Source organism: Nipponia nippon, unplaced genomic scaffold, assembly GCF_047370975.1.
Source record: "Nipponia nippon isolate SJK-2023a ecotype South Korea unplaced genomic scaffold, ASM4737097v1 scaffold_1, whole genome shotgun sequence".
NCBI classification, from domain to species: domain Eukaryota; kingdom Metazoa; phylum Chordata; class Aves; order Pelecaniformes; family Threskiornithidae; genus Nipponia; species Nipponia nippon.
In genome coordinates, this window is record NW_028262290.1 from 98,348,318 (window position 1) to 98,371,608 (window position 23,291).

The 23,291-nt window shown below is 41.9% G+C and overlaps 2 protein-coding genes across 9 annotated transcripts in view; one reads left to right on the top strand and one right to left on the bottom strand.

Annotated features, from left to right (window-relative positions):
• DTNBP1 (dystrobrevin binding protein 1) overlaps positions 1–8,290 on the top strand; it is a 145,772-nt gene extending 137,482 nt beyond the window's left edge. For all 4 annotated transcript variants that reach the window (XM_087764274.1, XM_087764261.1, XM_087764268.1 and 1 more), the window contains exons 8-10: positions 1,598–1,753; positions 3,674–3,817; positions 7,385–8,290. In XM_087764274.1, the coding sequence (XP_087620400.1) occupies positions 1,598–1,753; positions 3,674–3,817; positions 7,385–7,632 (548 nt within the window). In that variant the 3' untranslated portion in view covers positions 7,633–8,290. The remainder of the gene's footprint in view (positions 1–1,597; positions 1,754–3,673; positions 3,818–7,384) is intronic.
• A 707-nt stretch (positions 8,291–8,997) lies between these two features.
• JARID2 (jumonji and AT-rich interaction domain containing 2) overlaps positions 8,998–23,291 on the bottom strand; it is a 228,975-nt gene continuing 214,681 nt past the window's right edge. For all 5 annotated transcript variants that reach the window (XM_087764224.1, XM_087764215.1, XM_087764233.1 and 2 more), the window contains 4 exons: positions 17,084–17,214; positions 14,800–14,983; positions 13,137–13,244; positions 8,998–10,933 (listed from right to left, as the gene is read on the bottom strand). In XM_087764224.1, coding sequence (XP_087620350.1) covers positions 10,757–10,933; positions 13,137–13,244; positions 14,800–14,983; positions 17,084–17,214 — 600 coding nt within the window. In that variant the 3' untranslated portion in view covers positions 8,998–10,756. The remainder of the gene's footprint in view (positions 10,934–13,136; positions 13,245–14,799; positions 14,984–17,083; positions 17,215–23,291) is intronic.

A 23,291-nucleotide genomic window follows, 5' to 3' on the forward strand; every position in this document is an offset into this window, starting at 1 on the left:
TCTGTATATGATCTGTGACCTTGATGCAGGCATCAAGAGTGAATTACTGCTCTCTGCTGTTTTTGCCTGGTTTAATAAAACATGTTCTGCATTTGGATAATAATCTCCATAATGGTAAATGCTCTTAGTGAATTTCCTTCTTGTAAAATATCATTAACATAACATTTTCCCTGGAAGACTGACATGATGCTTGTCCTAGAAAACCTTACGCTCTTTCAGCATTTATCCGTACGGATGCCATATTCTAGCTGTGTCTCTCTGATGTGTGAAAGCTTGGACGTTTTTTACCCAGCAGTATTCTTTGGAGCTTCCCTAATGGGTGGAACAGCCCAGACCAGCAGCTCTTCTCGCCGCCCCCGTCCTTCCCATCAGCAGCTCAGCGAGCAAATTCTTTTTCTTTTATTGTAAGCAGAGAGCTTGTGAGACTGGTTTAGAAAAATGAACAGAGAACTCTGAGAGGAAGGGTTCCAGTTTATATATTCCTCCTAAAAAGTGTTTTTTCTAAGGCATATTCTAATAGTGGTCTGGCTAGAGTTAGTACTTTAATAGCTACCGCATCTTTTTATGCCAGAAGATGTTGTTCTTCACTCAACAGCACGATTCTTTTCTCTGTACACCCTCTGGCCAGTCACTGACTCCTGTAGAGAAAACAGGAGGGAAGGAGATCTAATGATATTCTGTCTGATACTTCTGTCGCTGTAGGAGGAAAGAAAAAGGTCTAGGGACCCAGCATAGATGCGTATAAGCAAATTTGGGTGTCGCTGTATGCCTGTACAAGCTATACAAGCTGGCCCTTTCTGCTTGATGTCATATTAGTAATTCATGGCAGTTGGCTCTGCTTTTTTTTTTTTTTTGGTGTCAGTATCATCATCGTCTTCTGGCACATTCTTTGCTGCTGTATACAGAGGGGACCCTGCATATCGACGTTAATGACTGTGTGGTGTTGTCGTTGAAAACGGTACTGCTCACCTCCCTCCGGCCGACTCGGGCTGCCTTCACAGCTTCGGTGGATGCGTACCTGCGCTCCATGTAGGATATTCGTCAAAGGATTTTTTCAGGCTGTCTGGAGGCTGACAAAACCAGAATCTCAGACATACGTGCGCATGCACACATATGCATGTATGTGTATTTATATGTATGTACGTATAAGCATACATACATATATATCTTTCCGCTTGTATTGTGGTGGAAATGTGCTGCAACATTCAAATGAAAAGTAATCCTTTTGTATGGATTAGGTATATACGACAGCAGAAGCATCGGTATCTGATAGCTTCTTTTTTTTTTTGGCAGAATTCTGAAATCCCTGTTATGGATGGATAGTGCTTTAAGGTGTTGCCGTTTATACAGTTCAAGAAATCTGCATCTTGCCTCAAGATAACTAGTTATGACACCACTTTAATGTGAAGGTTATGCTGCCTAACATAGTATTCTTATTCTCTCAGTTTTAAAATATAGTTGCAAAGCGCAGAAGCCTTTTATAACAGCCTGTGTTAGCAGTCTCTCAGTATTGAACTGGTTCAGTAGCTTTTAAATTCTGAGAGTCGGGGGGGGATATACATGCAACATTTTATTTGTTTGTTTGTTTTACGCTCAGCTGAGCTAGATGCTGAACACGCACAGAAGGTTTTGGATATGGAGCACACCCAGCAGATGAAGCTAAAGGAACGCCAGAAGTTCTTTGAAGAAGCCTTCCAGCAGGACATGGAGCAATACCTTTCTACAGGATACTTGCAGATAGCAGAGAGGCGAGGCAAGTTTTAAAATACCTTCTGTGTAATCCACAAACTCACAACTTGGAGAACGTTGTTGAGGGGTCGGAGTCAGCAACGGTTTTAATGCTTACAGCTGGCGCGTTGCAGTGTCTAAATTCTTCCTCAGTGGAACTGAGACTTCAGATAAGCTCTTTAAACAAACTTTGGGTTCCAGGGGAACTAGACAACTTAGAAAATCAGTCAGGCTCTCTGCTTGTCATCCGAGGAAATGCAAAGCACTGAAGTACATCCAGAACAGCACTTTTCTCCGCAGCTGAAGAGTGCATCCGTATCTATAAAGAGATGGATAGAGGTGGCCGCTTCTGTCCACTGGAGTTCCAAAGCCTGGGACTGTCACCTGGCAGCAGGTGCCTCAGAAAAATTTTAAAAGTGCAGACGAAAGCAGAGTGTTGTATTTCAAAACGGTTCCCAGGTGGTAGCTATTTCCATTGTCTAGCTAGGTAAGGTACCAAGTACGTGAATAGGACATGGGAGATCAGATTAAGCTCTCTCCTTATTATGAGATGACTCAAGTCTGGCATCTCCTGACTAGTTAAAGCAGAAGAATGCCACAGACTACAGGCGTTTCTGTGTGGGAGGTATCCATCTGTTGGGCCAAAACTTAGGGATTGTAGGACCAGAAAGCAAGCAAGCAGGAGATTACGTCACTCGCGTGGAAGGAAAAAAATGTAGAGATTCTGTCCCTGCTCCAAGATGGGTTCTGCTGTCGTTTGTAATGCCGGAGCAGGGAATACAATCCAAGATTTCCATTTCTCTGCATGAGTGCTATAAACGCCCATCTGCAAGATACTCTAGATTGGTTGCTAGGACAGCCTTCTGAGAAGTGGGACATGTAAGTTTTAAACTTCCTTGGTCTAGAAAGGAATTGAGTTTGGGTCTCCTACTTTCCACTTAGGCTAAAAGTGAACATCGTCACTGGCTAGTTAGTAGTGGGTACATGGCTGTCAGAAGGTTACAATACCTAACTTTCTGAACCTTCAGCTTTGCAGTATAATGCAGAACCCATGTATATCAAAGAAACTACTTTTATGAAAGATTTGATCCTGCAGTTATAGTATAGTTGGGGAGAAAACCAACAGTCAAATGATAGGATTTCGTCTCGGTTCACATGTGAAAGCTTTTAATAGTGTGATTATTAGATTTAGATAAACCATTAAACTGTCCATTATAATATTTGATGCTATGCATGCAGCAACTGGACTTTAAATCTGAGTACCCTTGAACTTACTAGTTCTGTTTGTGTGCTTTGTTGTTCAAGGAAGAAAGTGCTCATCCACGTATTTAATTCTCCTGCGAATTGTCGGTATAATACTGACAATAATAAGTAGGTTGCTTCCATAAGTAATAACGTGAAATCCCCGTGCTGAGAAGATGTTGGGTATCAGCCTAGGTTTTACACGCTACTCTCATTTCTTAGACTGATTGATTGAATGAGGGGGAAGGGCTGCTCTCTGTTAACACTAATCCTTATTTCTGAATTTTCATGTCCCTTTGTGTACTGACATTCAGCGATTGTGTGTTTAAATGTGTGTGTTTTTCTCTAAAGACTTCTAGTTGAGAGAAATGGAAAGCAGTCTTACAAAATGGAAAGTTTCAATCTTTGCCCCCTGAGCCCCATCCTAGCATGTTTCTGACAACGCTCTTGCTATAAATATTGTTGCTAAAAATGTTTTGGTTTACAAAAACAGTAATGGACATTACTTCCACAACAAAGACTGCACAGACTGCTCTTGGATTTGGGCTGAGATGGCTGCTGAGCAGCTCCCGTGGGTGCGCTCCTTCCATACCTAGTTTAATTGTTACTAATGCACGCAATTAGAGCAGCTATTGAAGCCTTTATAGGTAATAACATCACGTAGCTGACTGTCGGTTTGCTCATTGCACTATTTTTACTACAGAACCGATTGGAAGTATGTCTTCCATGGAGGTGAACGTGGACATGCTGGAACAGATGGACCTAATGGACATGTCTGACCAAGAAGCACTCGATGTCTTTCTAAACTCAGGAGGCGAAGACAATAATATGCTTTCTCCCATGCTGGGTATGATACTAGTAATGACAGCGTGCTTAGAGACGAAGTGATAAATCACCAGAATTGCTCTAATTTGTAATGGATGATGGTATCTCATAAAGCTTTACGTAGACTTGACTATTTTTAGTGGTTTTCAAAACGTTAACGTGTAGCTGCAGTACAAGAGAGCTTGCTGCAAAACTACTCGATATTTCTGGACGGTCTCTTTTTGCATGTAGTTACTAAAGCTCCGTGTTATGTTTGTCACGGTGTGGACAGGTGATGTGTTAAATACTGCAGTACTGTTAAGGTGCATTTTTCTCGATATAAAGCTAATAGAGGACATTTTAACAAACATCAGCAGAAAGTTTGTGGTAATTAAGTTTTTATTTTTAAGACTGCTCTCTTAGAATTTGTCCAGAATTTTGGCATTTTAAAGTAAATTGGGACCAGTTGTATAGTGTAAGATCTTCAGTGAGAGCTATTTAGAGACATGGATCAACCCAGCAGTTCGTATTATTTATATATATATATATTTTTATATAAATATATATATATTATTTATATATATATATATATATGAATGACAATGTTCTGGAAGCTTCTGAGTAGTGATTCTGATACTGCAGCTCTTCCACGTAGCCTTCTTACTGCTAGTAACGTTAGTTACATTGGATTAAATTAATCCACAATTTTGTTTACGTGTTCTGATGAACAAAACCAGATGTACGTTTTGGCAAGTTGCAGCGTGATAAGGGATCTGCTTAAAGCAGGTGATTGGTAATCCTGGATACTTTATCCACAAGGGAAGTGTGCTTTCTTAATTAGAAACTTATTTTAGTACTAAAACGCCTTTTCCCAAAAGAGTCAAAATAAGTTTTCCTGGGGGAGATGATGAAGCTCCTTTAAATGTACTTGAGATTTCTTTTGAAAATAGAGGTTGAAATATTTTTGTAAAACTACTTACAGTGAAGAAAGTGTACTTTAACTTCTATCCTATATTTTGGGATATGTAAAGAAAATGTTAATAATATCCTGGGGTAATTTTCTCCCTCCCTATGTAAAGGTGATGATTACCTGCTGTGAACATGAAGGGCTTACAGTAAGTAGTCAAGGCGCACTTGACTACTGAAGGTTTTTGTGTTTTATTGCAAAAACTGAATTCAGATGGATGGTTTTGGATAGGCATCCAATTCAGGCAGTATTAAAGTTAATCATTGTCTGAGCATGCGAGTAGTTGCAGAATCTGGGACTGTTTGGCCCGTGCTGGGTCCGTGGCGGATGTTGGACCGAGAAGCTTCACATCTTAACAACAAAGAGTGTAACTGGATTATCTAGGGAAGTGTAGAAACTACTAGGCGTGGTTGTTTTTTCCTAAATAGATGTCAAACTTATTAGCCTTTGGAAAAAAAGGTTATAATTTATTTTGTGCTGTAATGTTAAGTATTACAGTGTGTACATATAGATAGTGTATACATATATATTTATTATATATATGCACATACACTGCAATATAATGTACCAATGCTGTAATGTTCTAGCACTCTCACCACTGTAACCTTAATGGAGAGGCTGGGTAGGCTTGCAGCAAGACTTACTCCTCTACAGTTACTACTACTACTACTACTACTACTACAGTGTAACAGTCTTGTAAGTCTTACTGCTGTGGTTCCAAAGGATTCCTTTCCCTCTGAATTAAAGGGATTTTTGTGCTTGCTTTAAGGACCTTACACCCTAGTATCAAGTCAAATAGACAATAGTCTTCATTCTCAGAAAAATGAGATGGCTTAAAGATAACTCTTCGTTTTTGCTGTCAGTGGAGAATTGGGTTGGTCAGGGCAAGATTTGTTTGTTTCACAATTTTACTGAACGCCACAGAATGCAGGTAAGTTATTTTAGTAACTGGTAAAAATGAAAATCAGCTCAAGACATTAAAATGTTTTCAAATTTGTCTTGCTGTAAACGTTGCCAGCCTATAAGCATTGGTTTTGCAACATTTCACGATAGTAAGTTGAAGTGAAAAATTTACTCACCCCTGCCACTCCAGAAAACTCCTCTGCATGTGTTGTGTAAATTAATCTAATGCATGCTGGTGCACGCAATGTAAAGACAGCTGTCTTTAAAAACGTCTTCCTAGTATCACTTGTGTTCAGTACAAAGTCACGTCCTACCCGTGGAAGCAACTCGGTAGAGCTGCCAGGCATCCCGGACTGACCCCGCCGGCTGGAGCGGGGTGCTTCCAGTCCGGGCCGGTCGGTCGGCTGTCAGAGCTGTGAACGTCGTACCAGATGTCTGTCAACTTGTGTTTAAACTGGAGACCTGCCGAGGGCGCGTTCCCCCCTGGAGTTCCTGTGTGCCAGAGAAGCTAAGGCTACTCGCCGTCCAGGTTTGGGTCCAGAGTTTAAGAGTGCAGCTACTTAGGACAAGAAACGTGCCTGAGCAAGAGTGTTGAGTACAAGAAGCTTCTGTTGCCTCCAGATGCTGTTACGACTGTTTTCGTGTTGCGGTTTAACTCAGATGCTTGGGGAGGCTGTGGGGACCAGTCAGGGGGCAGCGTAGTGTGAACTGCTCTGCAGCCGGCCTTAGCAGAGGTAGTGCGTAGTCATCAGCTCATTTCCATCTGACCCTCCTGAAACCTTTTTATATAAAATCTCACAGGATTTTTAAGAGCATTTGCTCACTAAGGTTACGCAGTGCTGAAGCTGGGTGCCCTGACTATTGAGAACCCCTTGTTAGGTGCAGGACGGAAGGAAAAATGGGCTTTATTTGGCAAATTGCATAGAAAGAGCGTTTAGATGTTTCCCTATTTTTCCTTCTTATTTACTGCCAGGAAGTGTCCAGAGAAGAGGATCTAAGATAATTTTGAAATCTGAACTCAACCTGCAAGCAAACACCGTTACACTGAACCTGCTTAGAAGAAGTCTTTTTGCATAGGATATGGAGGCAGCATAGTCTTAAAATTCCATTCCTGTGCACTTGAGCTATGATACAGCTTTACCAGAGGAATTCTTTCATGCTGTGGGCAAGAATTTGTTTTGCGTCTTGATTTTTAGTCAAAACTGGAGATTACTATTATTGCCTATCTCACAGAGATTTTTTTTTTTTTTGGTTTTTAACTTCACCCAGGTTTAGTTGTGTCAGAGCTTGTCTGGAGGATTTTCCTGTTGGTGATCATTCCTAGCACATGCTGAAGTCTGAATGGACTTTATCAAAGTCAGAGTCATGAGGATTAAGTGGTCTTGGCTAACAGGCAAACTGGACATCAGCTATGTCTCGTAACAGAGTCAGGACTTCATACTCCTTCATACAACACTTGATCTCAAGTGTTGGCAATGCTAGAACGAGCGAGAGACATACACACCATGAGAAACAAATTAAAACCAGCCTGTGGCTTGTATTTGAGATCAACTCCAGAAAAGCCAAAAGGCAGCTTTGTGTTTTGGGAGGGTTTTTTAATGGTGTTTTGCAAAAGAAGCAAAACAGCCCGAATGCAACTCTTTAACCGACGCCGAGCTGGGTGAATGTACTGACTTCTCCAGCCACTTGCTGAGCCACCGCTTGATTTTTTGTTGTTGTTGTTCTTTTTCCACCTCTAAGGGCCCGACTCCACCACCTACGTGAATGAGATAAGCCTTCAGGTCCCGAGCCAGTCTGAATTACGACAGAAACTGTCTTCGCTGTCGTCAACCTGCACCGATTCTGCCAGCCAAGAGGCGAGTGAAGGGGAGTCACCGGTTATTCAGTCTGACGAAGAGGAGGTTCAAGTGGACACTGCTCTTGCTGCTGTAACTGAAAGAAAGGGCGCTTCAGATGTTAGCGATGAAAGTGACTCTCAAACTATGTGAATCTTATACCCATATCCTTTAAGAATGACTTCTGAATGAATGAACACGTGAATGAAGAGCTTGCCTGTGTAACAGTTTGCTAACCAAGCGTAACAGCCAGATCTTTTTACTTAGTAATACCGCCTTTTTACAAAATTGCCAGTCATGTGGAGGTTGGTTTTTAAAAAAATGCCTAAAGCACACACACTTTAACAGTAGTCTTGGGGCTCAGGGGAGCAGTAAAACTGTTGTATATACTATGTATAAGAGAATTAAAGGGGAAAGATACAAGTTACTTTGACCACTAACCTTCAAATGGCTGATTGGAAATACTTAAGACTCCATGTATAATGCTGAACCCAAATTGTTCCTTGCATGTTTTCAGCTGCTGCAACTGAAGATTTAGGATCCAAACCAAAATGAAACGTTATTTTCTACTCTTTACTGCCTACTGTCTGCCTATTGCCTTTGTCTACTAATGCAGCAGTGTCTACTTCCTCACACTTCTTATTCAGGACCAACTTAGTTATCGTAGGTGTTAAGGAAAAAAAAAAAAAAAAAAGAAACTGAAAAGGAGGAGCGATGCGTATTGAAATGTTACGCTCCTCGTGGAGCAGATATATTAGCATTGTATAAACTTACTCCTCTTTTGAGATAAAATAAAGTATTTCTATCCCAACCATGTCTTTTACTTGATTACCCAAATATTTCATCCATGACAGTGAACAGAGGAGACTAATTCAGAACAAAAACCGGTTACTTACAAGGAGCACCAGTGTAATTTAGTTTTCCATGGTAACGTCTGTTTGACTACACTGATGCGAGCCAGCAATTTAAGGGAAATAAACCTGAATGAATTATAAATTAAGTGCGTACATTTTATAAACCGTAGTACCTATAGTCGTCATCATCTTACTGCTGTGTTTTTTCTGCCGTCATTTTTCTCTCTAAACTTGAGGTCTGAACGTGTCTAATGCCTGTTTCTTGTCAAGTCTCACACTCTATTCGCAGGGATCTGCTCTCCTTTGGGAAGGCTCCTGGCTCCTGCTCTTCACGCACGGAGGGAAGGAAAGTAATCGGAAACAGCGTAAGTAAAAGGACGAGCTGTGACGTAGATCCCTTCCAAAGACCTGCCCTGACAAAGCTCATGGTTGGGAACGAGGCATCTCCTGCTGCTCGCCAGCTGGGAACTGGCCCGTTTCCTTAGGGATTCGCTCTATCTCCTGTTACCTGACAAAGTGTTTCCTGACCCCTCGCTGGGAACTGAAAGCTAGAAGCTCACTGCCTGCGATTTGATAGTTACTATTTAACAAGGCATCTGCTGAAAGACGTTTTTCTTGAAGGAGCTTGTTTTACTCACTCACTTTCCAGAAGACAGACAAAATGTCCAAAAATTTTGTTTTTTTTATTAAACCTCGTAGTACAAACCTGGAAAGTAAACAAAAAACTGGCAATAAACAACATGAAGTCTTTCCTTACAAGGAAAGAGAGCAGAGCAGCGCTAATAAATTAAATGTCAAACTGTAAGCCATAGTCAGAAGTTTACTGTCAAGAGGGAAAAGTACACAGCAAGGCCATAAAAACCAGACAACCACATTTGAAAACACTTGACTCTGTTTATGTTATTGTTAAATATTCCAAAACAGTTCAGTCTTCTGCAACAACAACCAACAAATTGTATTATAGGACTTTCCTGACAGTCACCACTGGCAAGCTCAGTGCAATATGGGTAGCTACGGTATTGTTGAATTCAATTACGAAACAAAACAGTTTGTGAAAACATTTTCCCTTTTTTATTCCACACATACTGTACACACAACCAGAAAAGGGCAACAGCTACTCCATTATTATTTTTTGTTGTTGTTCAGTGATGTAAGCAGCACTTATAAATGTTACAAGAAAAACCCTGTAAGCATCCAATCCAACCGATGAAGAAAGTGAAACGTAAGGCTTTTCTTCATCTTGTCTCTTCGCCATCCCCTCCCCCCACCCCAAGAAAAGGCTCAAGTATTTAAAAAAATTTACAGGCATATGTACAAAAGGTGTGATTTTTTTTTTTTTTTTTGTTACAACGTGAAGAGAAAAAATAGACAAGATGACAGCAAATGCATTTTCACATTCAAAAGAAATATGCAGACCTGCTAGTGGCTCTAAATGTGATCATATAATGAAACAAATTCAAAACAAAAATTAATGCTTGACTGTGTAAAGGTGTGAAAAACAGCAGTGGAATGGGAATGGAATGTTAGAAAGATTGCACGTCTATGACAAAAGAAGCACTTATGGCTTCAATCACTTTTTTTTTTTCTTTTCTTTTTTTTTTTTTTAAAGGATGCTATTGAAGGGTTTTTGATAAAGTAGCCAACAGCACCAAAAAATAACAGAATGGATTTCCTAATGAAATCAGGCACAGTTTTCCCTCACATGACTCCTCAAGGCAGGCAGTCTTTTTTCCTCCTTTTTTTTTTTTTTTTTTTTTTTTTTTAATTTTTATTTCCCCCCCTCAAAACAGATGCATAGTGATGTGCTGGTAAAAGAGAACATACTCCAAATCTCCTCCTTTTGCCTACAGTTAGGAAACAAAGTCCATCTTCAGCTGCCATAACCTCCCAAAGAAAGTGTGTATTCTCCAATTTAAAAAATTACAAAACTCATCTTGCCGTGACAGAATAAAAGACAGCCAAAGTAAAGCAATTTCTTTCAAGTTTTTGTCTCCTATCCCTTTTCTCTCTAGAAAAATCTGCTCACATGACTGGAGAACAAATTATAAAACACATCAAACTTTAACCTATTCAAAAAATGGGTTAAAAGCCTTTTTTTCACAGTTACCAAAAAGGCTTTTTATTTTTTCAGCCATAGGGACAATACAAATTAATATTTTATCAGCCCCTTGCCGGTTTTAAAACAGTGAACATACGGCAGTTTAAAAAAATCAGACTGCTGTTGTATCTATCTATTCTAAGTACAAAAAAAATTCAACAGTTTAATGCTAAAACAAAATTAGTTCTCTAAAACCAGAAGAAAATCTTCTTTAGAGCTAGTGCAAAGACAGCTTGTATTCTACAGCAAGTACTCCAAACTATGGTATAATAATTACAAAAAATATATATAAATTGACAAAATGAGAGTGTTGGCATCTTCAGGATTAACTTGAAGCACTTTTGGATGAACTGGAGGATGAAAGCCTAGATGATGGCACGTCAACTGTAGCTCTCTTACGAGGTCCTCTTTTTGGTGTAGGCTTGCTGATACAGTTCTCAATGCTGCCATTTTTACCAGATACTTTTCCACAGATTTGATTGACTAGACTGATTATTTGTTCCTGGGCAGGAAGGGGGAAAAACAAAACACAAATTAGCATCTGCTCTTTCTTTAAGTCACTTCTGAGAGACAGAGATGACGTGCTGCCTTTTTGACTGAAAGCACTTAATCGGGGGGGAAAAAAGAAAATCGTCGTAGTCACAAACTGTGCAGAAGCTTGGCTCATACACAACTTGTTCACAACCAGGAGTTTTGTAAAAAGAAGTACTGTGTAGTAAGTAGTCCAAACACTGCCCTTGCTGACGCTTCCCCCCTCCAAACTTAAAGGCAGTAACCAGCAGAACGAGAAACGCCTGAGCTCTGGCCGCTAAGCAAGAATGAATGAAGCAGCTGGGCTGCAAGGTTACTTCACGAGGGTCAGAAATGTTCTCCAGATACAATTTAAAACCTACCGCTGAGCGAAGTTACAAATGCCATAAATTTAAAAATCCACGGTCACATTGCTTATAATTTACTGTTTACTAAATATTTCCTTACGATTTAAGAAAAAAGATTCCACTTTTCCCTTGTGACATGGTTGTCATTGGTTACGGGATGCTACTTTCGTATAATGCTTTTTAGGATCTCTGGGTGTCCAGGTGCTCTGAGCCCACGTGTAGAGAAAGCCGGCTTGCTGCCACGCAGAAAAAGGGCTTCGGGTCCACGGCACAGTGATGAGCAGGAGCCAGGAGTCCCTGAACTGCACATCCAAGTGCCTCGGCTACAGCGCCACTCCTAATTCCAGTACATTCGGGGGTTTGATGAAGTTTGGGGGGGGGGGGGGGGTGGGGGGTGGGGGGTGGGGAGATTTTTCTGAACTGGCTGACCCATCCTAGTAAGAATGCCGAGAAGTTATTTTTGTGCAAAGTTGAAACAGCCTCTTAGCCGCAGTCTACCTAACAGTTAAATAGATTTAACAAATAGCATTTGACATGCGGGTTCTCTCCCCATTTACAGCCCTCAAAAAGAATTCTGTAATAACAACCAGGCATGCGGTTAGTATCTTTCAGACATGTAGAAACTTTGTGACAGTTTTTTACAGTTGAAAAAAATAGTAATCATCATCCAGTACTGAAGGAGAGGCTTGCTTGCCTCCCCCCCCCAACACAGCCTAAAATATCTACTTTGTAATTATAAAACCCAGCAAAAATGATGATTGTATGTGATTCTGCTGGAAAGAGTGGCTTTGAAAACCTCAACAGAGTTAACAGATCTGTGAAAACACAGGACGTAAGGGACCGAATAATCTTAAGAATAAGAGAAATACATTAAAATTTCCAAATAACTTCCTGAAACTCTTCGGTGTTTATGGCATTACAAAGGCAGTTTCACTGCTGTCTGGGCTGCTTAGGTTGTACTTGTTTCTGTCTACATACAGTACCTGATACCAGAACAGAGGCTACAATTAAAAATGAACAAAGCCACGAGGGCACGAACTGCCCCAGACTGACTTTGACCTTTTGGGTTTTCTCCCCCTGCCTCTATGCGCATACCTCAGAAACTGCTGAGAAGCCCCTCACAAAAAGCTACTTGTGCCAGCGCTGATCTGTAAGAGCTGGTTTTGTAATTTCTCCTACTGCTTCACTGTCCACGGCTCGGGCTAACAGTAAAACGCTCCCCCCGCTCTCTGTTCCCCACCCGTGCCCTCACACGCACTGGCTGGCCACAAACGGTGCTAACCAGACAGGTAGAGAGGCATTACTTGACTGTACCGCAGTGTAGCATCAGCCCCAAACCCAGGCACAGTCCTAAAATTTGAGTTCTGTGATCATTCAGCATCGCACTGAGCCATTCAGCCATCACTGGACCTCTCATCTACAAGTACTCTACAAGTTTGCCTTAAAGAAGGTTCGGGCTGGACTGGAGTAAGTCAGTGTGACCTTTCAGTTACTAACAGAAGTTATCCTAAAGCACAGAAGTTATCCTGCATTAACCAGTCAAAGCACAGCCGCATGTTCTACAGCATCCCAAAGCATTAAATGGCTTCTCTGTTCTGTAACACATATTCATGCAGTTTATGCTTCAGGCTTCATCTTGGTAATCATGTTTCCCTCTCTTTCTTTTACTTAGCTCATAATAACGCACCTTCTTCCCACGCCAAAAAAAAAAACCAAACAGCAAAGCAGAGTCTCCCGAGGTCTCGGTAGGACAAAGGCAGAGCTAAGTCTAGTTCCAAGTTTTCAGTATCAAAGCTCACCAGCATCGCAAAGCTATATCGTACAGACCTCGTCATAACGGTACATCATTTTCAGTCCCCGACAAGACTTCTGTTTTTCCACATGCCGCAGGGCACACTCCAAGCAGAAGACAACATTTTCATTCTCCTGTACAACCTATAAAAACGCAGAGGCAAGGGGTAAGAGAAGCGCAGTAAGCGCCAAATTGTAGCCATGTTACACACCCAGTATTTCCCATTGCAACGTGTGGAGTTGTAAACCTGTATTTTCCTACAAGTTAGCGGAAGGAGGCGTAAACAAGAAGCATTACACGTCGTGAAATGATTCAGAATGTGTAAGACGAAGAAAGTACATATCCCTTTTCGAGTGCCAATGTTGGCAAATACACACAATTTTTTAAAAAAAACCACCAGCAGTAATGAAGGCCAAATCCAAATAATGATATGTGCATAAAGCTTTACTGGTATCTAATACGTAGCCTAAAGCTTTCCTGAAAGCAGCTGTTTCCCATTACTTCAGATGCTGTCTTGAATAAGGATAAAATCAGAAGCTTAGCCACAGGATTCCTCAGCTACTGTCTCATTCAGCAGAGGTCACATTTGCTCAGCTGGCCACCTGCCAAGCCTCCGATTCCAGCTTGGAATTTGACAACCGAATTGACTTTTTGTCCCCTTATTACTGTTAAGAATGACAAGGAAAAATCCTTCCTTCGATTACGCTTACTCCAGAGCAAACGGACCGGAATTAAGAGTTTTTGGTTGGTTGTTTTTTTAAACAAACTGATTTTAAAGTTACTTCAAACTAGTCCTGCTTAAACATGTCTTAGCTGTTCAGTGGTCTGAAGACACGCGTGAACTCGGCATATTCTGTTCTAGGGAGGGAAACGGCTACATCTCATCATTTAACAGTTACGCTGTCTTTCCATTAAAAACCTAACATTTATAGCCAAAAAAACCCCGAAAGATGACAGAAAAAAGGACCGAATATGGGCTCCCACGCACTGTATTATGTTTATTTAAATACCTGATCTTGGAATGAAGTGGTACATAAGGTTGGGGGAGGGGTTTTGGTATTTTTAATGAAATTGCTGTATTTCTAGGTGTTCTGCATACAGCTAAAAACCTGGAAGCGTCACCACAGTGGTTAGCACACCTTCCAAAGCCAGCAGGCAATTACTTCTAAAAAGAGAGGAAGTTTATGGGCATGACTTCTATTTTTGAACGGACAGGCTGGCAAACAGCGTCTTAGCTTGATAGATAGGATGCGTCTACCCGGCAATTTGGCTTGCAGGGAAACAGTCGCAGCACGGGCTGTAGCTGCATGCCTGAGACTCGGGGCGTGTGTTTGAGTTGCTAGCTCATCCCGAGAACTGTTCTGCCATGACTTACTACTGCTAGCAACCTGCGGGTATCTGTGTTGCCCCTCCCAGTGCAATGCAGACATGCCTGTGGGCGTCCGAGGGTGGGCGAGTGACTAGTTTATCCCTTCCTTACAGGGGGAGGGAAGCTAGCTGACACTAACCCTTGTCTTCTGCTACTGCTGCTCAAGGCGATAATTGTTCTGACACAAACCAAATCGGCATCTCTGCATCTGGCATGGAGGGCAGGAGATGACTCTCTAGTCACGTGCTGTCTGTCAGATGCTGACAGCCCATTACAGTACCTTAGAGCGGGGGGACGGTTCCCCAGTGGTAGCAAAGGATTTTACTCACCATGGAAAGATAGCACAGGTGCTGACAAATCTGACATCTCCTTTCTGACGTTTCTAACTGCAACCACTTTCGAGGCTTTTTCTTTCCATCCATCCCCGTGCTGCTGCTGTCGTGGCTGCCGTAGCGCGCTGAAGAATGGAGACCTGCCTCGTAAAGCTGCCGCCGCTGCCTCAGCTCCGTGTCCCTGTGAATGTTTTATGCAATTAGACACTGGCATTGCCTCATACCACCGCAAAGCCATGTATAATCACCCTTTTACCACGATCATCACTGAAACCTTAGCTCCACACAGCAAAGCCCTGAGTGTTGTTGGAGGCTGGTGCCGTTCCCTACGCGTGGCGAGAGACGGCCAGCACCACAGAAAGGCTGCCTAATTGCAAAAGCTATCTCCGGATTTTAACAGCGACCACTGTATCAAGCCAGTGGTTCTCAAACTGCTCCACAGAGAACTGGGGACTGCTGAGTACTTCCTGGAGGTTGATCGTTGCTCGGGGCCATGTGGAGAGTCGGGAGATGTGGCTAACATGACTGTCATTCCTGAAGTTGCCAAAAGCCACCCTGAGGAGGAGGAGCCGTTGCTGTCAGGAGTAGCATAGCCACCTTCATCAGGAGGCAGAGATGAACCAAGGACCTGCTGCCGTGAGGTGCTTCAGGCAGGAAAGGGGGAGCAGGGCAAGTGATTGTGCCAAAAGACGAAGATCTTGCTGTACACCCAGGGGAAAAAGAAGGAGATGTCAATTAAGAGTAAAGACTCAGCCCTCTAGCCGCCCTTCACCACCCACGGCGTCCGCAAGGTGGACAATGCTTCCTATGCTGAACTGTACAGCATTAGGAGAGCAGGTCGGGTTGGAGCCGAGTGGAAGGCAGCAAGTGTGGAGTGAGCTGAGCAGATGGAAGGGGAGAATAAAAAAGCTCTCCACCAGACACAGCTGAAGATGGGTGGAGAGCCAAGCTAAGCAAATGGCATGGGCAAACTGAGCAACCAAGGCAGATCAGGAGAGGAGGCAGCAAAAGACACGGAACAAACAAGCAAAACAAAACAAAGGAAAAAAGGAAAATGGTACAGTGTTCCACTTTGGTTGGTTTTTTTCAGGTTTTGTTGCTTGGGATTTTGTTTTACATAAGCAGCCACAGGAAGGACCGATATCCTCCAGAGAATTCCAACCTAAGCATAAGAACAAGTTTGAGAACCACTCTGATAGAGGTCGATGTGATGGTCTAACAGCAAGCCAGCAAGCACCAACATCTCTGTTTCACCTTTCGCACTTGCAGACTTTTCCTCTTCAAGGGGAAAAAAAAAAAAAAAAAGAAAAAAAAGAAAAAAAAAAGCACTTGGAAGTGATTATTCCCACAGGGGAACCAGCTGCAGGTAAAGCAGTCAGCACACCTCTTTGTATTTCTTTCTGAACACTAAAACAACACATGGGCTGTTTTCCCCTTCAATATGTCACTGGAAATTTTCCAAATGAACATGCTAGTTAGTTAAATACAGTTTGTAGATTCCATTCATCAAAACTTTCTTGACATCTCGAGTACCAGTTGTCACAAACTTGAAAGATAGGTAGCAACTACATGGTAGGGAACAAAAGAGAAGATCATTACACAGGAAGCCAGGCAACATTATATTTTCTTTTTTTACCTATCTTAAGAGAAACCCTAAACATGTTTCCTTAATACTGGAGAGAAAAAGGAGTGTGAAGTTTTTTTTTTCTTTAAAACGTTCAAGTTGTAACGCAAGATGCAGTAGCACCCATGCACGAGCTGCTCGCTTACTCAGTGGTTTAAATCAAGACAACTTTCTGTATACAAAGCACCTTCTACAACTGTAGGATAACAATCTTGATGCTGAAGACAAAGGTTCCTGGTGCAAACCCCGTTATAGGCATGGACTGACAGTGGCTACTGATGCCAAGAGACTGAAAAACTGAAGAAAGGTATATAACCACTTGGCGCCAGGTACCTCACCTAACGCATCAGGAAATCTTGACTCTCAGCACCAAGAACCAACAAAATAAAAACCCAAGGCAAACTGGAGTTTTAATTCTTTGATGGTGCCCAAAGTAGGGAATTCTTAGAGTAAGACATCCTAACCACGGGCACTCTGACATCAGATACAGCCAAGGAAACTGCTTCTTCCACATGTGGCTGTCTTCAAGTACGTTTGCTGGGTTTTTGCTTGGTTAAGTAGGTGAAAGACATGCGTCTGAAATGGTCACTTACGTCATCCACCTCTGGAGTCTGTCAATGAAAACAAAATAGGTACAACAGGCCCCCAATTCGTTACCTGAGCTCTCCAAGAAGTGATGATATCGTACTCAGAGTCGGTCCGTTTTCCTTTTTTGCTTCTGCTGTTGCAATCTGATAAAGCAACTTTTCCATTGAAAATGGTTTGGCTATACGTCGTCTCTTCATTTCCTGGGACAGAAATTGCCAAATTAGTTCTTAAGCAAATTTGAAAATAAAAAGTTATGAAGAATGAATTTCACGTAGCAAAAAGTAGCCTTTTAAAACAACCAAAAGTAAGAGCTTTCTATAGTCCAAATTAAACAAAGTATTTATGTTCCTAACTTACATCCAGTACCTAACTTCACACTGAAATAAACGCTGATGATAAATCAGTCCTTTCAGTGGAAAGCCAGGTGCCCAAGCGCTTCGCTGAATTGGGTTTTCCTGTTGAAAGGACTATGACAGAAGATTTTCTGCACGTGCTTTAGGTGAACCAATGCCACAGAAAAAAACCTAAACCAAATGCATGCTACCAGACAGTCACGATCAACTGCTTTCTCGGAGAATCCCCTAGTGCCTTTTATATCTAACATTTTGTTTTCAGTCAAAGTCACCAGCAGAGAGCAAAAAAGTATCTGCAATGCATGATGGCATATATGCTAAGAAATCGATCTGCATGCTATCTTTTCTTAATACGCTGTACTGTGAAATTTAATGCTGAGAAAAGATAGGCAAAGTCTGCATATACAAAGAGAATGAAGCAAACCGCAAATACTCCAGTGTCACCACATTTCAGGTATACCCTTTTTTCAAAAAAGAAAATTAAGCTTCATCAGTAGAAAAGACAAGGACAGGAGAGATGTCAAGAAAATGAGAAAAATAAAAAGAAGGATGCCCAGGCACAGATTAGCATGCAGTTCGCTGAAGTGGAGGAACCAACAAACACCTCCAAATTCTCTCCCTAAACATTAATTTTTCCTGTGGAGGCCAAGAGGAGTAACCCAGTTGCTTAAGCTCAGTAATACAGTACCGGCACTCTCAGCCATCCAGTAAGACCTAGTCTTCTGACCTGCTTGAAGCCCCGGACTGGTGTTATTTTCCATCTTTTAAAACATCAAAAAGACAACGACTAGCAAAACCGGCAGATGTCAGGGAAAAGAGACAACAGGTAAAAGAGGGGGTTTCAGTTCTGCTCAGTTTTGCCTGTTACCGGTTCCTCTCTGTGTAAGCTTTTAAAGCTACGCCTTTCATTCTTGTCAATATGAACTGACTGATTTGGTAGCTTAAACCCTTTTGATAATTCTTACGAAGGCAAATTCCTTGATTTACTGTGCAGCTGGGAAAAGTCTAGCATCTTCCCAGTGTCTGAAGAGGTATATTTTGTTTTATATAGTCAGAGAGTTTTCAAATGATGCTAACGCTGGAGTGTAATGTGAAGCTGCCATTTTGGTTAGGAGTCAAGCCCACCAAATACCTACGCAGCACAAACAAAACCGAAGATTCATCTTTAATTTTTTTTTCACCTTGTTTTGTAACCCTAATTACATGCTCTTTGTATTTCTTTTATCAGAACCAACGTATCACAAAATTCACCATTTTTAGTAGTACCAAGTGCATGTATTGAAGTGATAACTAACACATAGATCATAAAACGGGAGGGTCACAGGTAAAAGTGTTCTTCAGAAGGCTCTGCTAGGGCCTGCCTGCGGTCAGAACAGCTGCACTTTTAGGAGGGGTATGCGAAGTTTTATTACGTGTTCGATTTGCTTTGCGTATTGTCCGAGACTGCGTAAGAACAGCCACTCCAAGCCAGCTCGAAAGCCCGCACCGGCGACACACGCAGCCAGGATAAAAGGCCCCAGCGGGCGGCTAAAGAAGAAGTGAGGTGCGCTGCCGCTGGCTGGCAGCTCGGGGACCTCCTCCGCCCGAGGCGGGTCTGTGCTGCGTTCAGCACGACTCACTGGATCTCCGCATTTATCTGCATTTCTGAATCCATGTACGTTTTTCTGTTCCTTACAGTACTGAAATACACAGATAAGTATTTTAAAACAGACTTTTGTTTGCTTTTGACCTACTGCCTAATCATTTCTTTTAATGACACGTTTTCCAACGTTATGAGAGACAGCGAACATTCATATTATAATTATCATCAGCCTGCCTCTTGTGATCTGATCTTACTATTGTATACATCTCTCGGTCATTAATTTTCCAGGCTGAGTAGTCCTATTTAATGCAGAGGCTAATTCATACCTTTAATCATCAATCTCTGCTGTGCTTTTTCTAGTTCCCCTGTATTCCTTTTGCACTTAGCCACTCAGAACTGCACAAGTGTTCAAGCCACGGCCATACCAGAAGCCCGCGCGGTGCCATACCGATGTTTCTGCTTTGTTCTCTAGTCGCTCCTTGCAATTCCTCTCATTCAAGATATTTTTTAAACCTCTCCGGAGCACTCAGCTGGCAGCTCCGTAAGAATCCAAAGACCTTTTTTCTCAGTAGCAAGAGCTCGTTCAGAGCCCATCGGTGTGTCTGTCAAATTAGGATTATTTTTTACTTCCGAGTCATTTAAAATTTATCAACCCATTTTCTCACTCAGATCACTCAGTATCACAAAATCTTTCTGTGACACCTCATAGCTTTAATTTTTGCTGTCATTACCATTAATATCCTCAGTATAAAGGATTAGTTTTGCTATTCACTTCCCTAAGTTATTAATGGATACATCGAACTCTACTGGTCTTAGCACAAATTCCTGAGGAACGCAGAAAGAGACCTCCCTCCATGATAAAAACTGACCATTTGTTCCCATCCTCTGCTTCTCTTTAAATCAGTTATTTTTTTGGTGCATGAACTTTCCCCCTCAACCCATGGCAAGTTAATTTCTTTAAGAGCCTTTTCTGAGGAACCTCGCCAAAACTCTTCCAGAAGTGCTCCCAGACTCTGTCAGCTGGATCTCTTTGGCAATACAGCCTTCCAAAAGTTTCAAGGCCTGGGGGGCCATGACCTCGCTGCAAAAGCCACATTGATTGCCCCAGTCACATTCTTTTGTACGTTTATTTTTCTTTTTGGCCTTTAACAAGTTGTTCTTCGAAATCTCTTTTTGGTCTGCATGTGTGTGTATTTACATGCATCTTGCTAGAGTGGTTGTTTTGTTTGCATTTTCCTCTTCTGGACACAAAAGGGGATTTTTGGTCTCATTTCAGACTCCGTTCTCCTGGTGTTTAGCCATGCCAAGTTTAGTGGGGGTTTGCCTTTTGAAATTTATTTTTTTTCTAGGCAACGTGCATGTGTTGTGAGCCTCTAACATGGCATCTTTAAGCAATTTCTATGCTGCACGCAAACACTTAACCCTTCTTTCTGCATTCTCGATTTAACAAGCTGCCTTGGTATTACGCAAGGCTGTCTTTTGAAATGAAACACCACAGTAGTGGATATTTTGCGTTTTACTGCTCTTTCGAGGTTCTTAATCTCTGCTCACCATCACAGCGCAGCTATTTGATAGTGATGTTCTGGACTGGGCTCCACCAGTGCTGAGAAGCGAGACGACAGTTCCTTCTCACATGGCTTTCCTGCCAAGCTGCTCCCTGAAGCCATGCCGGTTCTGCCATCGCACCCCAACACAACCGCTATCCTAGCTAGCGGGAGGAGACCAGCATTTCCCATTATCATCGTATGTCCTGTCCTCGCAGCTTCTCTCATCTCCTTTAGGATAACACAGGTTATGTCTACACACCAGGCAGTACGGCGAAGCAGAACGAGTGGATGTGCAGAGCGATACCGTTGATGCCGAGAACCCAAACATCCACAGGACGCGTGTGCGTAAAGCCGACGGCTTTACTTCAGAGCAGTCTAGCCCGGTCCTCTGGCCACACCGCCACCAGTGCTTGGAGGACATCAGGTGCACTTCTGGAGCGCCTCTTCCCGTTTGGTTTTATCTGAAAGCAACCCAGTCTGCTCAGGCTAAGACAGCTCTGTGATAGCCATCAAGGAACGGGAGCTGTGTGGCATTTTAAAGGCACCTTCCTCACCCAGACTAAAACTTGGCGGGGGGTACATAGAAAGCCCCTAGCAGCATCTTGGCTGGACAGTCAGGAAAAGCACGGTATTAGCACTGTGCTCCTTCTTTAGGACAGGAAGATCAGTGCACGGGGATTCTGACACTGGTGACAGAGTTAAACTTGGCTTATTTGACCGTAAGCTCTCTTCTGTGTGCAGCCGTGCTGCTCCATCTGGATGACTAACTCCATCTTTCCTATGTACTTCTTCCTCTCCTATTACGGTACTGGCTGAGTCTCTTCTTTCCACCAGGTTTCTGGTAGGCCCTATACCACCAAAGCCCTCCTTTAAAACCAGGCATTCTTTCTTATTTCCAAACGTCTAGACCGGAGTGCATTCATTTAGTCCAATATTCTGTTTTCCTGTTTCCTAAATGAGTTTTACTGACTTTGCCCAATGCCTTATTCGAGGATATGGAGCTACCCCTTTGCCATTTCGAACACAAACTCTTCCACCACACCTGTAAACCTTCTCCTCATCCTTAGTTTAAAATTTCAAGACCTCGTAGGGTGTTTTTTTAAAAGCCAGCAACCTGGTTCCACATATGGTTTAGGTGAAACCTGTCTGTCCCTTTACACAGGCTTTATAGAACTCCTTGTTCCCAGCAATTATCCCAACTCCTTATAAACTGAAATCACTGCAATTTCAGATGCAGAATTTCATTTTTCCATATATTAAAAGGAGATTGATCAGTCATTCAATACATGAAATGAAACAACATTGTTTAGTAATATAAAGAGAGTCACTATAAAAGATCAGGTCACAGTATCACAGAATGAAAACAAAGTTAAGGTATCAAACAGCTGAAAACTGTCAATATTGCTGTTGAGAACGGACAGACAGGAAGGTACAGTTGTTTGTCAGAGAGTTGATCAACAGTCCAAAAGGGGAATCTTGCTCGTTACACAGAACTTCTCACAACCTCTGAAAAGCACGATCCCAGCCAGCCTTTGAAAATGGCAAAGTGCCTTGGCAAAGCGAAGGAACCAAGGAAGAATTTCCAAACTTTAAGAGAGTTAAGAACATAGGATAGTTTGAGGAAAGAAGAGGGGGAAGGAGAAAAAGAAACGAAGGAAAAGAACAATGCAGTAGGTGTTTCCAGAGTTATTTTGATATAAAACACGTATCTGTGGTTCTTGTAAAGTTTGTGAGAGCTGTGACTTCACTTTCCAGGTTATCATAGATTGGAATCTGCTGGATTTTCAGCCAGCTTATATTTACCCAATGCAAAGCTCTTAAAAATTAATCAAAAGAAACTGTTCTTCAGAATTTGAGGCACCAAGAAGAGCTTTTTAATTGCTGCATAGTGATTTCTGTCTCTTACAGGAGTGGCATTTTCACAATATCAAACAAGTGTTCAGTAGAGCAATAAATACAGCACATGGATGTAATTGTGTACCTTCAGACAGAAAAGGTTAGCTCAGGATTCTCATTCCTTACCTACACATATACAATTCCCACCTTCCCCCAAAATAAATCTGTAATAAAATAACCTTTTATTTCAAACTAAGTTAATATACAGTTAGTATAACCAGGCTGGAAGAATTCCATTAACCCTAAAGAACCAAAACCTAACTGTGGACATATTACATTTAATTACTTACTAACCACTTGGTCTGAAGCTGTAAATGGTAATTTACTAGTGGCTTAGCTATAAAACACTACCAAAATAGCATCTGTAACCCATAGTGTATTTGAGGAGGTTGGGAACACTACTAGTGACATATATTCTTTGTCCTAGAACAGAAAAATGTAGCCAAAATCACGATGATTGGGCAATTCACCTGTTTGTTTCTGCAGACAACCTGCCTCAGCTGTGTGAAAAGGGAACGGGAAGTTTGTTTTATTTACAGCTTAGTATCGGATGGGCTGGTCAGTGAACCTAAGGATTTTCAAGTCGATTAAAACTGAAATTGCCCTGATCAATAGCTTTTCCTGAATGAAGGGGCAGAGAAAGACAAGCAATACAGCTGTGAGTATTAATTGACTCTGCCTATTATAGGAGCTAACAAGCACAGTTATTCAGATATTTGCACCTGAGATTCTAATGGTTCTAGAAAACATCACTTCAAAAACAATTAGTAAGCATAATACAATCTATTATCATTAGCTCTGAAGGGATTTTTGAAAAGCTTCCTCGCAAACTGGTCTGCAGGCATAACAATCTTCTGAATTTTTCAAATATACAGAAGTTTTGAGCTATCAGTTATTAG